The 16,432-nt window shown below is 31.1% G+C and overlaps 1 protein-coding gene across 6 annotated transcripts in view; it reads left to right on the top strand.

The window, feature by feature from the left end:
• Positions 1–16,432, top strand: part of Nca (neurocalcin homolog) — a 116,041-nt gene that overhangs the window by 73,386 nt on the left and 26,223 nt on the right. For all 6 annotated transcript variants that reach the window (XM_080164085.1, XM_080164071.1, XM_080164057.1 and 3 more), the window contains exons 4-5: positions 3,703–3,728; positions 4,407–4,827. In XM_080164085.1, the coding sequence (XP_080020211.1) occupies positions 4,435–4,827 (393 nt within the window). In that variant the 5' untranslated portion in view covers positions 3,703–3,728; positions 4,407–4,434. The remainder of the gene's footprint in view (positions 1–3,702; positions 3,729–4,406; positions 4,828–16,432) is intronic.

The raw sequence follows: 16,432 nt of genomic DNA, 5'->3' as shown, positions 1-16,432 counted from the left end.
AGAAAGTTGAGTGAGGTAAATCAAGTAAATCCAGTATACCAGAGGGGAAACCTTATTACAGGGATATTCATGTTTTGGGGCATAATTTCCTTATTTATTGACTTTGGCCAGTAAAAGGTTTTAATTTTGCGCAAAATTAAAACCTTTTACTGGCCAAAGTCAATAAATAAGGAAATTATGCCCCAAAACATGAATATCCCTGTAATAAGGTTTCCCCTCTGGTTTACTGGATTTTCTTGATTTACCTCACTCAACTTTCTGGCGTGTGTACAGTGAAAAAACTACCCCCCCCTTATTTTTGATTTTCTTCAAAGTTAAGGGGGGGGATAAGTCTTTGCCTTGCTGAGCTTTTTTCCTCCTTGCCGTTTTCCAGACATTAAAAAACTACCCCCCCCTTATTTTTGATTTTTGTCAAAACTAAGCGGGGGGGGGGGGTTTTCGGTGCTCCAGTCTACCACATGTAAGCAAGTACCTAAATGACAAATTCGTAAAAATTCTTTTTTCTTTAAATATTGGGGAGGTAGATTTTTTGTGGGGGGGGGAGGCTTGGGGTGTCCTACTCCCAAAGAAAATAGCCTAAAACCACCACAGGACCAGGAGGTATATTTCCTGAAGAGAAGAATCCGATCGGTTAAGTGGTTACTGAGATATTAAGGGACAGACGGACGGACAGACAGACATCATTCTACTTTGTGTTATAGATATTTAGTGTTGACGCTTATGAACTACGTGTTAGGTATAATTGTAATGTTCTATATCTTCTGAAACAGTTGCTAATGTGTAATCTTTCTGAGCCCCCCATGTTATTGAATGATATATTTTTTTGTCTCTAAATTCTTTACCAACCTACCAAGGATAGAATTATTCGATGTAGTTTACCAGTTTTCTTTTTGCTTTGAAGTTATTAGTTTAACATTAGCTTTAGGTTGACTTTATAATATTAAATTTAAATTAGTTTTCCCAAACTTTAAATGAGTAAAGTTTTATTCTGTTAACTGGATGATTGATTGATTGATTATAGCTCTTTGGAAAAGTATATTAACTAACATTTCTCAAAAAGCTTAAATAGTAGAGCTTCTCTTACATTATGTGTCCAAAAATAACATTAAAAATTTAAAGCATGATACATATGCTGTTTTTTTGTATACTATAAAATACCTAAAGAGCATTGTTTGTACAAATGATTTATTGAAAATATCTCCATATTAAAATTGTCATGTGCCAAATCACGAAGAAATTACTCACATTAAGTCAATTATTTCCTCTTAGTAGCTACACTAAATTGCATAAAAAATCAATATTTTGCAGCTTTTAAAAAGAAGGTGTAATTAATGAATGTATTAAGAATATTATGTATAACCCAGACAATTACCTGGAACTTTTTCGTCTGCTAGCAAATTGTTTTCTGCTCTAATATAGTGTCTTGACTGTATAGTACCTGACGGTATTTGCTGTTATTCATAGACCCCATTAAAAGTCGACAAAGGATTTATGAGGTGGGTTCATACTTTTATTTAACCCTTCTCCGTCTATTGTTTTATTTTAGTGTTTAAATGATAAAATATTAATTTAACAATTTAATTTCTCAAGATGAACAGTTGGTATTAAAGATTAAACATAACCTTGGAAATGGTTTCAGAGTAATTGGGATTCTACTTAATGCAATTTCTTTGTTTGTATTTTAGTTTGTTCAGGGTTACATGTATGAACACTTTGACTTTCCTTCGGTTGATTTGTGTTATTACTTATTTGAAACTATTTGCTACTTCATTTATCCCTTTGTTGGTTATTTGTTTTGCAGTGTCACGGGAAACCCTTTTGCGTATTCTTTTATTCCTGTATTGTTAGTTTGCCTCATCCATATATAATATCCTTGTCCTGTTAGTGTGTCTCACAGGGAAACCATTTGCTACACACTTTATCCCTGTACTGTTAGTTTTACACACTAGGAAACTATTTTCTACTACCCTTATCCCAGTATTATTAGTTTGCCTCATGGAAAACCTATTTGCTGCTCCCTTTATCCCTGTTTTGTTAATTTGTTTCATGGAAAAACGATTTGCTACTCTCTTTATCCCTGCTTTGTTAGTTTGTCTCGCGGGGAAACTATCTCTTTCTTACTCATAATTAATAGAAGTATTTTTATTCTTTTGTTCTTTTGTTTAACAAATATCACACATACGTAATATAATTATTTACTGCATATTTAATGCTTAAAAATAAGGTAAATGTTGTGATATTTGTACTTTAGAATAGTAACATGGGCATTTTTGTGTTAAATATTAACATTAACAACTTCCCCCCCCCCCCCAAAAAAAAAAAGCAGGATTGAAGTGATCCACAAATTCATTTTTACTCTTTTTTGCTTCAGACTAGTGGCGTTCACAGCAATTTATTAAAGTCGTGTGAAATGAGTAAAAAAGAAGAAGGCAGGCCTTGCAAATTTCAAATATATGGGGGGTGTTTACCAGGAATAAGGTATAACCAACAAGCAAAATAAATCTAAAATAATATTTGGGGGGCAAATGGAGAGGTCGTCAATTTTACGATGTGTTGCCCCCCAACGACAGCTGAAAAACACGTATAGGTTTCGTGATTTTCTTCCGAATTAATTTCGTTATTGGTATGAGCTGGGTGTTTACAAATGCAAAAAGTGAATTACTGACAGTCTGACAAAATTGTAGATTAGCCTTGATATTGAAAATGCTATTAGGTGTTCTCATGAATATAAACAATGGATAACAAATAATAAGAAAAAATAACAAGTGAATCCTGATTGTTATCTTTTATTAACAAAATAATGCCAACAAAATTACATAGAACGGAAAGTTTATTTATTCTTAAATCTATTTTTAGTTTTCTTCATTATTTTAATGAAAGACATTTAATTTTATGTTCAAAATGAAAAATGTAATATTAATAAAATTACTAAAATAAGAAATAGTAGATAGAAACAAAATGAAATATGTATTTAAATTTTAGATTACGTGACAAAGCCCATTGTGAAAATTGTTTGGGGGTTGGTAATTTTATTCTTTAGAATATTTCTTTCCTGTTCTTATGAAAAGCTTAACTGTAATGGAGAACCATATCGGTTCAGCGGTTAGCGAGTTACTATGGTACAGACAGACAAACATCCCATTACTTTTATATAGTCCTTTTTCGCCATATGAATTAAGTTACCAAAAAAGTCGATTGTCAAATCGGTTGATTGTGTTTCAAAGAAAATTAGGGTGAATAAATTTGGCCAATTTATTTTTTTAACACACTTGTAACTTGTTCAATGAAAGAAAAAAAATATGAAAATCATGTTTTACTCCTTCCAGTAGAATTTTTTTCAAATGATAAGTTTATAAATTATAACATTGCTATTTCAAAACATTACAAGAATTACGAGGAATTTAGTTTTCTCAGATAAGAGAACTGTAGTTCTTATGCCTCAATTTTTACCAATAAATGGCAGATGTCCTGCTTCAATCAATTTTATTAATGTAAATCATTGGTTGTTCTATTAATAGACTTGAACCATCCAACCAAAAAGTCTAAAAAGTAAACGCTATTAGGACAATTTTTCTTAATTCTTAAAAATTCTCATAAGATCAGATTAAACTTACAACAGTAAAGATTATAGAAGTATTTTGATTTGCCCAGCTATAGATGTACAAAATGAAGGTATGTTATGAATTATTTGTATCTGTTTAGAAACCAACACAAACTTTGAAAACCAGGTTTGGAAACCAGAAAACTAATTGAGGGTTACTTACACTGTTTACAAATAGAAATTTAATATTCTTAAGATTATAGTATAAACATTGTACGATTGTTCTTTGATTAAGAAAATATAAATTATCACCCATCTGTCTCTCCCTGTGTCCCTGAAAAACTATACAAACAATCTGATTAATGTATTTTCAAAGACAAGATAGTTTGTTTTATATTGGATGGTGTGGTTCGGAGAGATGTTTGTTCTATTTAATCATTAATGATTAAGTTGATCTTTTTTGGCTTGTTTTTGTTGAGGGGGAGATGTTGTGAAAGAGACAACATAAAGGAACTCACTCAGTTTAAAAATAGATACAACAGTGCCTGCGACTTTGCATGAAAATTGCTTTGGTTTAGTACATTTTGAAACCGTCGCGGCTGCCGAAAACCATTGTTATCTGGTGATATCTAATAATTTTCATATGTTCCGTCACCGTTTCTTTACAGTTTTATATTGAGGTCTCTGTGAAACAAAATTTCACTGCTGTATGTAACTTTTTCTTTGTTAAGTTCCTTTTTTGTTTTTGTTTTCTATAAATGACCTTTAAGTCTTTAAAATGTCTAATTGAATAGGAAAATTTATTTATATTCAAATGGATGGTGCTATGTATTTTCTTTTGTTAATATCTGGTTTCCAAAAAAAGATAATCCCAAGCAAGCACTAACTCCACCATGGGTAAGCACAACTCAAAATTGAAGCCCGAGATTTTGGACGACCTCAAGTCCAACACTGAGTTCTCGGACGCCGAGATCCAGGAGTGGTACAAGGGCTTCCTGAAGGACTGTCCCAACGGCCAGCTGTCCGTTGAGGAATTTAAGAAAATCTACGGAAACTTTTTCCCGTACGGTGACGCGTCCAAGTTTGCTGAACACGTATTTCGGACTTTTGACGCTAACGGTGACGGAAGCATCGACTTCCGCGAGTTTTTGTGCGCGCTCAGCGTCACGTCGCGCGGCAAGTTGGAGCAAAAGTTGAAATGGGCCTTCACGATGTACGACCTCGATGGGGATGGATACATCACTAGACAAGAAATGTTAGAGATTGTGACAGCTATCTACAAAATGGTAAGTACAGCATGATCCTTGGTTCACTTATTATAGAGAACACATTTTTGTTTTTATGTAAACACAATTATGCTTTAGTTTGCTTATTATACATTTCATGTAAACCTTTTTGACACAATATTATAATAATCACCACCCCATTATCATAATAATAATATAATACACTGCTTTAGCTCCTCCCCTAAACTGATGCTGCTCTTCTCCCCCCGTGTAGCTAAGTTTGATACTTTGATCAAGTTAAAACAATCGTTTAAATTTTTGTTATTAAGGAATTATATGCTGGCGGTTCAACAAGGGAGGGGGAGACATTGGATTGCTAATTACACTAGTACCCAAATTAAAATAACCAAGTTATCTTATTCGTTGACTAAAAAACTTTGAGTGCTCTTGTTGAATTTTGATTGGTTCAAAAGTATTGGTGTCCAGACGTTTCAATCAATAATTTTAATCTACAAATGGGGTTATCGGGTCTATCCGCATTGGAGATGTATATTAATTTAGTGTCCATTGTCTTGTCTTTTAATATCATATTTGAACATATTAGTCGTTTTGTTTATCATCAAACGCTCTTATTAAATCTAAAAGCACAAAAAATAAAGTTTAATCATTTTGCTTGGTAAAGGTACCTTATCTTAGCTTCCCTTCCTCGTTGATAAATAACTAATTTTTTGTTTACATAACTATGTACAATAAAAGAACAAATATTTTAGGGAATACAAGGATTAGAAATCTGTATTAATAAGTTAAGTTTCCAATGCCAATTATTAACTATACGATCAAAACTTGTTTTCATACTTAAGATTTATTATCTTTTACATTCTTTGTATAAAATATTAAATCTTGAATATAAATATATGGTCATTTACAGCTAATTTACGTAATGATATCTTATTCTTTATTCCCTGATATGTTAATGGAAAATACTGCATATATAAGGTGTTATTATGAATATGATACATATGGTTTTCTCGTGTTAACTTTTCGTGGTAAAGATATGATATCACATACTTATCACATAATGAATATAGTTTTTATTAAGGGTTAAAATGCATTTAATAATCACAGGGAGTAAGGGAGGGGACAATGGGCAGTTAATTCAATTTTATAGTTGTGACCCTTTAAGGTTGAAAACCCAGATATTTCCAGATAAAACAAGTATTTGCAATATAGCAACCTTTAGTGGAAATTTTTGACTTTTTGAATTGTTTTTAATTCGAAATGCACCATCCTTAAACTGATGCTTTACTACAAGCCTTTGATTCTAGAGATCAAAACCCTTGTTTAAAATTCATTTCCATAATTGTTATTATTAAAACTTCGGAAAATTAAGGAAACAGACCATTTTACTTTTACAACTTCTTTTACCCAAATTTTTAAAAGCGAAGCTTTTCTATAATTAGGGTCGGTCCGTCCGTCCGTCCGTCCGTACGTCCGTACGTCCGTACGTCCGTAACGGATAGCTTTTTTCGTTAATTTAGACATGTTAGAATTGTCCTATCGATTTCAAATTTTGCATGGTGATTCCTTTAGTAGTTAGGTACGATTTAGAAAGCGTAGCAACTCTATAATCATTACCAAAATGTCCGTACGTCCATTTTAAACATGTTGATTTTTTAACTTTTTTAAATAGCTTTTTTCGTTAATTTAGGCATGTTATAATTGTCCTATCGATTTAAAATTTTGCATGGTGATTCCTGTAATAGTTAGGTACGATTTAGAAAGCGTAGCAACTCTATAATCATTACCAAAATGTCCGTACGTCCATTTTAAACATGTTGATTTTTTTACTTTTTTAAATAGCTTTTTTCGTTAATTTAGGCATGTTATAATTGTCCTATCGATTTCAAATTTTGCATGGTGATTCCTGTAATAGTTAGGTACGAGTTAGAAAGCGTAGCAACTCTATAATCATTACCAGAATGTCCGTACGTCCATTTTAAACATGTTGATTTTTTTTACATTTTTAACAACAAATTTGTACGTGACCTAATTATCTGATTGGTCTGATTTTTGGTATACTGATTCCTAGGATAACAAAGTACAATATTAAAAGCGAAGCAACTCTATAATCAAGTCCTAAAAATGTAAGTATGTCCATAATCATTGTCCTGTATCAAGCAGTTTTTCAACAAATTTACTTACAATTTTGCTTTGATTCTTATACATTCGCATTCTGATTATTCAGTTCTGACATTATACAAGTCTTAATGTCCGTTTGTCCTTCCATTTCAGATCTTCGCTTTTATGGATGTTGTCATCCTTGTTTTTATTGTATTTATTAAAAAGCTTAGACATAAAAAACCTTTAAATAATTATATTACAAAAGTTACTAAAACAATTACCTTCCTACAGAACTTTTAACTCAAGTTATTTCATTTAACGAAATAAAAATGAGATACCTTGCGTCAAAATTTCATACTACATAAATAAAATAGTTGAGAACATAAGTACATCTTAATTTTAAAGATCTTAAGGTTTAAGTAACATATCTTAGGATAACTGGTAGCTGCGCTCCTAGCATCCAGGACAGAAAAATAAAATGACACCATCTTGAGATTTTAATGATAAACAAACCTTGAACAACTCAGGACTTCGTGAATTTTCCCTAAAATTTTGAAATTAATCGGATCATTAATTACAGAAATATTAAGCTAAGACAAAAATCTTTTGCCTTTACATTAAATCAATAAGAAACATCTAACATGTCTAAAGTAACGAAAAAAGCTAACCGTTACGGACGTACAAATGTGCGGGACCTAATTATAGGAAGGCTTTGCTCATAATAACTAATAATCTTAATATAATTTCTTTCTGCAACGCAATAATCGGAATGAACTAACATTAAACAAGAATTAGATATAAAAAATGTAATGATTCAATTTACAAAATAATTTTCAAAATCAAAATATTCTGTCTGCTTGTTATTGTTTATCTTTTTGTTGACGCGCTAGTTTGCCGCGAGATTAGGCATGATTTTGCGTGACGTCATTCATAATTGGTCCCCAAGATTGGTTAGAAACTGCTAAATTCTTGCATGTTCCCTTTAAGCCAGTCCCCAAAGTCTAAGACTCCTAAAAATTGAATATTCGATCCATTGTCCCCTCCCTTACTCCCTGAATAATCATCACTTATTTATACCGGTTAAGTTCTCAGCCATATTGAAAAATCGTGTGTAGTATCGCGTCATTGACAATTTTCTACATATAATAAAATACCAGTTTTGATACACCAGAGTACATTCTCTGCGGAAAGCTGTCTAAAATACGATGTGAAAAATTAACTATTAAAAACAAGGGTTTATAAAAGACAATTGCCAATAAAAAAGTCAGCCATTATCTACTTTAAGATTAAGTTCAGTAAACTTGCTTAAAATTTGGGATTTTTTTATTATAAGACATATTTTCGTTTTAACATATTCTTGCAATCAGCCTAAAACATTTTTATTTCACAAATTTCATATTTTTACACTATTCATACCTAACCTTTAAAATTGGTGGATTTGTAAAGCTTTATATGTTTGTCATAATTGGTTTATCTTATTATTTTTAATGTAATTTGAAATTTAATCAGATTTCTAATTAAGGGTTTGGATTTAAAAGTATTTAATTATAATCAAAAAGAATTATGAAATAGCTAATGATTTTGCCCACAGAGTCCTAGAAAACTTCAATGAAGAGAGGTCATAAATATTATGATACATCTCAGAGTTTTAGAATAAAAACTAAAAAACAAAACTATTTTAATTCAAGAACCATCATACTTAATTGATATCAAATATTGTTAAACACAATAATCAAATAACAGTCCCCCAAAAGAATCAAATAATTCATGAAACATTTAAAATTTTAAACTGATTTTTCATGCCTCTGCAATTGTGTAACCACTTTGCCTGAGACTTATCAACGGATATGAACTTGTAGAGTAGCTACGCTATCATTGTTTGTTGTCCAATGTATAGCCATTAGGGTGGGTCCATTTTGGAATTTCACATTAGTAGACATTGGCAATATAAAACCCTGTGAAACTTGAAAGAGGTTTTTTAATCCAAAAACAACAGGCGCGCGGGGGGTATTAAAAGTGCCCGCCCCCTTATAAAACCTGTGTTTTTGGTAATATGTGTCTACAGGGAAGTGCGCTATTAAATCCGCAAATAAGTCACATTTGAATTTAGTAAGAATTGAAAAAATATTTTTCCCGTTGCCAATATCATATTAATATTAATATTAGGGCTCAATAAATCAATTCTAATATAAATTTCAAACAATTTAAATGTGCCATACCTATTATTTTACAATTATAATTGGGTTGATTATTTAATTTACATGTAAAACCCTCTTATTTTGTATATTGTGAAGTTTATGTTTTTTAAAACTTTGCAGAAATTATTGCACCCCTGTAGATATATTATGGGTATTTAGTTTAATCCTATCAGGTGTTTGTGTATGTGTCTAGCAGTAGCCACGGTTCTAGGTATTGTTAATTGACCTCAAAAGTATTGAGGTAATTTAGTAATTGATTCAAAATTTTTATGATTTTAGCTATTGTTACATTCTTTCAAGAGAGAATTTTTTGTCTAAAGGTTGTAAAAATCATTCCTGTTTCCTTAACCTTTTTTGTTTTTGACGGGTACCTATTTTCTTGAAGTCACCTGATTTGCCATTATAAGGCCCGGCAGCCCTGAGTCTAGCTCTACGCCCAGAAATATATATTTTTATCCTTATCTTGGGAATGCAATTAAACATTTTTAGAATGTCTGATTTTGCGCCATTTAAACCTCACATACAAATTAACAATTAAACTAGCATTTTAATTGGGCGTATTGAAAATATATCCTGTAATGTGTAATAAAAAACGTGATGACTGTCTTCAAAAAGTTTTTTTGCCGCAAATTTTGGGTAATTTTGAATTACTTAGTGGCTGCAAATCGGCCAATTAATTCCATGATATTAACGAAAATTAAGTATTTTGTTGGGTAGAGTTGGCGTATAACTTGTTTTTTGATGTAGCTGAAGGGAAGTGGCTAAGAAGGGGGGGGGGGGGAGGGAAGTTAAGAGGGTTAAGAGACTCAGCTACGATTCTAAGAATTATGAATAATATTTTCCAAGTTAATGAAAAGTTTACAAAATACACAACAATGATAATTTAGGTCAAACTGTTAACATTTTTAAATGTTGCCTGTTTTGGCCGAGAGATTGATAGTCATACAATCCTAATTATACAAATATTTCGCATTTTTAACATTTTAAATATATTCTGTATGTAGAAAAAAAGTAGCTTTATGTATATGTTGACCTTTGTCTACTTGTATTTTAAATTAAGAAAGTTTTTCGCCTTTTTAATATATGAGTAAAAAGATACATAATTTTAAAGTTGGTAAATGGGATAAATAGGTAGATTAATAGATGTATTCTTTACCTTTTTATTTACAGGCTCTTAAAATGAATAAAGGAATTTTATTTTTTAGATTAACATGCATAAGATGTTAATAGTTGTTAGCGCATCGTGTTATAAACAGCTTTACGCGGATATAAAATGTACTATTATAAGATTGAAACCAGTTATTTTAGTCCCTAGATGCTGAAGGATACGAGAAAAGATTTTCTTTTTGATGATTTTTGTTTGTTTTTAAGAAATATCAATATTAAACTGCTTCGATGAATAATTTTGCCAAAATCATGTATTAATGTTTTCATTATTTTAAAAAGAGAAAATGGTGAAATCTGCTTGAAAAAATGATTTTTATGCTTAAAGTGTTGAAATAATGAGAAATATAAAAATTACCAGGAAAAAGTATAAAATGGATGGCTAGAAAACGTATTTTTGGAACTGGTTGACAAATACATTGGCACTGTCTTAAAAAATTCCAGAGTTCAAGGGAAAAAATATTTTTTTTTTTACAAATCATTGGCATATCCTTCCCCTCTTTCTTATAAGACATGTATTGAAACGAAAGGAGGGGGGGTGTTAGTTTTTAATTTTATTTTTATTTATTTCTTTGGGTTAGGTTATGTTGGGTGTAGCCCTCACAGGGGCTAGGCATGGAAAATTAGTGCTCGATCCACTTTTGAGGGAGAGCACAAAATCTTCATTCTTAGCGTAAAATATTTAGACCAAGATTAGAATAAACTTTTTTCTCCCATTAACTTATGTCATTCTTCCTGAAAAAATCCTGATCAAATATCGGAAATTTTGTGAAAATTCGTCCTTCCAAGAACTTTCTTATTTTTGTGACAGAAATTTGAACAAAACAGGACACTAACTTTTCCTCCCAGGGGCTTGGCTCGAAAGTGCTGCTTCTTTATAATTAACATGTTATTGCGATTTTCTTTAATGGGGGGGGTGGGGGATTTGAAAATTAGTCTTAGCTACAATCAAACGTAAAACATTTTGCTAATTTTATTTTTACAGTACACAGCCAAATGCATAAATCTTGATTTAGAAAGATTTCTTGGAGTGGTTATAAAAAGACTTATTTTCACATTTGACTTTTTATTCAGACATTAGGTATAAAAAAATAGTAAAGCTAGATAGTCACAAAGGGATAAGACAATGGACGATAAATTGATTTACATGTTCAATGATGATGAACAAAATTTCTCCTTCTTTATATTAAAATTATTGCTTAAATTTTTGGGACTTAGAATTTAATAAAAGTTACCAACATTTTTTAGTCAACCAATAAGAAAACGTGGTTGTAAGAATTTTTAGCCAACCAAGAGCAATATTAGAAATAATATTTTTATTCATTATTATTATTTAAAGGAAGCCTGCAAAAAATACCACGCTTTAACTGCTGAAAGACTGCCACAAGTAGACCCAATACCCCAAATTTGAAGCCTTCAGCTTCTATAACAAAAAAGTTCTAGGCATTTTAAAATGACATTTTATGTACAATGAATATTTTGAAAGAATCTCAATGCTAATGTTAGAAATTTTGAAATTAAACTACGTGGCCTAGAAACAAAATTATAAGCTTATTTTTGTCATAAATTTAGATTGCCAGTAACTAATTATATTTTTACAATAAAAATACTCATTTTTATAGTCAAAATCATTAAAAAAAAATTAAGTTTAACTTGTGTTGTACTGAGTGTACTGTAGCCAATCAGAAGGCTGTATCAGCTAAGCAACCAATCACAGCAGAGATTGTATTAGTTTTCTCGTTTGTTTCCGCCATGATTTTCGTTCATAAATGCAATTTAAATCGAATTTTTTTCATAGATTTTGACTATGAAATGTGGCGTTTTTATTGTAAAAATGTGATCAGTTACCGGCAATCTAAATTTCTGACAAAGATAAGGTTATAATTTTATGTCCAGGCGACGTAATTTAATATTGTTTATTCTTTTATGAGCATTGTAAATCTTTCAAAATTTTCATTGTACATAAAATGTCATTTTGAAATGCCTAGAACTTTTTTGTTATTGAAGCTGAAGGCTTTAAATTTGGGGTATTGGGTCTACTTGTGGCAGTCTTTCAGTAGTTAAAGCGTGGTATTTCTTGCAGGCTTCCTTTAAGTCTTTTTTAAATATTTTGTTACTGTTTTTAAATTTTAGAACAAAGTAACCAGTTTTTTTTAGGTATAAAAGCCTAAGTTAAGTTGTTTCGTGTTCATGAGAAGTACTTTTTTTTGGATAGAAAGGTTGTTGTTTGTAACTCATGACTAAAACTTTATAACTCCCTTTCCAATTAGCATTAACAATTCTTTTTATAGTACTCATCAGCAAAATAGGAATAAGTAAACTGTAAAACTTTGATTTACTGGACTTACAATGAGTGTTATAGACAGCTTTCCGCGGATATTAAAATAAAATTATAAGATTAAACTCAGTTTTGTTAGATCCGAGGGGCCGAAAGCCTTGGTTTATATATTTGATATTAATTTTATGATTTTTATTTTGATATTCGTGGAATCTTGTTTGTAATACGATGCTATTCATGATTTTTCTGTATGGCTTAGAACCATTTATAATCGAGTGGATATAATCGGTTTTGAAGCCATACCGGAAATATTAACATCCTTATAAATATTTTCGGGTTATTGTTTTTTCTTTGGTTTACCTATCATTGATATTGGGCTTGTTTACTGATCCAATGAATGCTCTAGTACCCAGAGACAATAAATAACCTTCTTACCATTCTTTACTAGTGGCGTGTTTGATCGATTCAACTCCCCTCCTCCACTCACTCCTATTTCTCTTCCTTTATTGCCCTTTCCTACTTTTCCTTGCTTTGATTCGCTGCACAATATTTATTCAACTGACTTGGGCTGTATTCATAAAGTTATTTGCCTTAAAAATAAAGCTTTATGTAAATATAGTTATGTAATGATGATTAAGTTCCGCTTTTTAGACAAATGAAATGATATTAGTGGTAAAATGTCCCTTTTCTTCTTTTTTATTCCATTTATTAGCCCATACACATTTTATACCATACATAGATAGTCTAAAAACACCTAATAAACAAACTAACGGTGAGGTTGAGGTTATAACGAAGAGCTCTCATGAGACAAGCAATAATGTCTTGAACGTGAAGCTTGAACTGGCTAAAAAAGCAATGCAACAGAGTCAAGTACTAATCCAAGAGTCTTATATAAAAACTATGGTTAACCAAACAAAAACTAATGGAAAGAAACATTTTAAAAAAACAAGGATGACAACATCCTTAAAAGCGAAGCACTGAAACAGTAGGACAAACGGGCATTAACACTTATATTGTGTCAGAACTGAATAACCAGAATATAAATGTATAAGAGTCGAAGCAAAGTTGTAAGTAAATTTGTTGAAAAACTGCTTTATACAGGATTATGTTTATGGACATACTTACATTTTTAGGACTTGATTATAGAGTTGCTTTGCTAATAACATTATACTTTGTTGTCCCAGGAATCCTTATACCAAAAACCAGATCAATGATTAGATCACAAAAAAATTTGTTGTTAAAAAAGTAAAAAAATCAACATGTTTAAAATGGATGTACGGACATTTTGGTAATGAATATAGAGTTGCTACGCTTTCTAAATCGTACCTTATTACTAAAGGAATCACCATGCAAAATTTGAAATCAATAGGACAATTCTAACTTGCCTTAATTAACGAAAAAAGCTATCCGTTACTGACGGACGGACGGACCGACCCTAATTATAGAAAGGCTTCGCTTTTAATGTAGAAAAGCTTCGCCTTAAAAAATACTTTTATGAATGTCTCCCCTGATCGGAATTGTGTGTTGTCTAAATATTGGTTCTTTTGCACACAAAACTAAAACTTTTATTACACAACAATACTTTTTTTTACTTTAGTACAACTAATTACAAATTAATTTCTTACCAAATGTTACTTTTTTAGTACGGTGGATAAAAACTTATTTTTTTCATTTCTTATAATTTGAATGAGTACTTAACAAAAACGGTATATTTTTATTGATAGTTCTTAAATTTCTGAAAAAATGGCTTTAATTTTTTTATCGATATAGCTACCCTTCTATAGGGCAAGGTTGGCCCTTTTCTGTCATAAAGACACTTAAAATATTTGTTTTTGGGGTGACGTTCGTAATTTTCATTTTATAATTTGAACAGAAATATTTCCAATAAAATTCTTTTTATTTTTGTGCGTAGAATAACATTTCTAGGAGAAAGAAAAATTTTATTCGATAATAGTCACAGTGGGTTACAACATTTTTTTAGATTTTTTATTTTGTATATTTTTGACTTTAGGATAACAGTTGATGTTTTTCCTTACAATTACCTTATTGTGAAATTTATTGCTTTAAATAATCTTCAATAAGGCGACGAATATATAGTTTTATTATTTTTCTTGACAGCTTAACCTTTAAATGGATAACCAAAACTTTTTTGAATATCCATAAATGGGTTGAATTGGTTTAATTGCTTTAATGAATGCACTTTTCTTTACTTGTTTTTCGAACTCTAAATCCTTTTTATTTTTTTAATTAAGCAGTTTTAGATCATTGTGATTTCTAGTTCCTTTTCTCTCCCGGAAGCTTCAATTCCATGTTTTCAATAAAAATTTTAAAATACTTAGATTTATTTTTATTTTACTTTTTTAATTAGAGACATCCTTTATAATTACGTCTCTTACGAATTTTCAAAAAAAGATTTCAAACTTTTTTTAATTAACTGTTCACTCATAAATTAATTGGTTATGAACTAGTAATTTGTTAATAGGCATTACTAGTACGTAATGTTAGCTTTTAAACTAAAATGAAGGATCTTGGACAAAGTAGCTTCGGACAAAGTAGCTTCGGACAAAGTAGCTTCGGACAAAGTAGCTTCAGGACAAAGTAGCTTCCGGACAAAGTAGCTTCCGGACATTTACTTATGAAAAGTAGCTTCTAATAGTAATAAAGGTTATGGCCGCAGCGCTCGGCCCCCTGGCCTGCCTAGCCGCGGGCGCTCGGCCCCCTTGCCTATAACCTAACCTAACCTAACCTATGTAAGAATGTTTAATGCGACATTTCTTAAGTAAAACGTCCTAAAATTTTTCAAAAGTTATTAAATAAAAAAATCTTCCAAATTAAAAGATAAAATCCACCACTGCTGTTAAAAAAGTTGAACAATAAAATCCAATATGGCAATAAAACACACAGGGACGAAATTCAAAACCGAAATTTTTTTCTTGAATAACTTTGTCCACAGGGTGAAATTTAAAAATCCGTCCGACAGTTGTCCCAAAGTCTGTGTTGGCTACCCAACGGCATGGTTTCGAACCCGATACAACCTTGCATTAAAAATATCGACCCTTACCTCACACTTAATAAATGTGATATCACTTGAAAAGCTTTTTGGGGGGTTTTACTTAAAAGATGTCGCATTAGGACGTTTGTCGTTTAGGAGGTTTGTCGGATTAGGATGTTTGTCGCATTAGGACGTTTGTCGTAGTAGGACGTTTGTCGGTGTACCCATTTTCCTATTTTTCTAAGGAAGCTACTTTTCTTAAGTAAATGTCCGGAAGCTACTTTGTCCGGAAGCAACTTTGTCCTGAAGCTACTTTGTCCGAAGCTACTTTGTCCAAGATCCAAAATGAATGGGATAAAAAAAATAAGAAACAATTTAAATTATTTCTTTCTTTTCTTTCATAATTCTATTCACACCTGCCTTGAATATATAATAGGGTTAAGATAACGCATTTAAAGGCTCCGCAGGCTTAGAGCTCTTTCATGGAATAGGCACAAGAAAAAAATACACCTTACTAATTTTCAATTTATCTTAAAAATAGGTTCTGCTCTTACCAAGCATTTAGATGGAAAGCACTAGTTAAGTGATGCTAACCAAGGGCCAACCCAGTATAAAAAAAGAGTTAATGTTTCAACGGGTCTTGATGAGAAAATTAGGTTTCAAAAAGTTTTGATTAAATTTACAGCATCACAAGTTATTTGTCTTGGTCCATTTCAAGATATGCGTGTTTTAAATTGAATGTTAAGAATTTTTAGTGTGCAAAAAATATTTTGTATGAAATCCATTTAGCATCGCATAGTTAAAACCGTACTCGAAATAATATTATGTAACTAAAATCTGAATTTTTATTTTATTTTATATATTTTTTTTGTATATTTTTGCTATCAAATTGCCCTTTCTATATGTCTAATG

The sequence above is a fragment of the Acartia tonsa genome, chromosome 1 (genome assembly GCF_053477335.1).
Source record: "Acartia tonsa isolate MP-2025a chromosome 1, ASM5347733v1, whole genome shotgun sequence".
In the NCBI taxonomy this organism is placed as follows: domain Eukaryota; kingdom Metazoa; phylum Arthropoda; class Copepoda; order Calanoida; family Acartiidae; genus Acartia; species Acartia tonsa.
The sequence above is the reverse complement of the archived record's forward strand: the minus strand, read 5'-3'. Positions and strand labels throughout refer to the sequence as shown.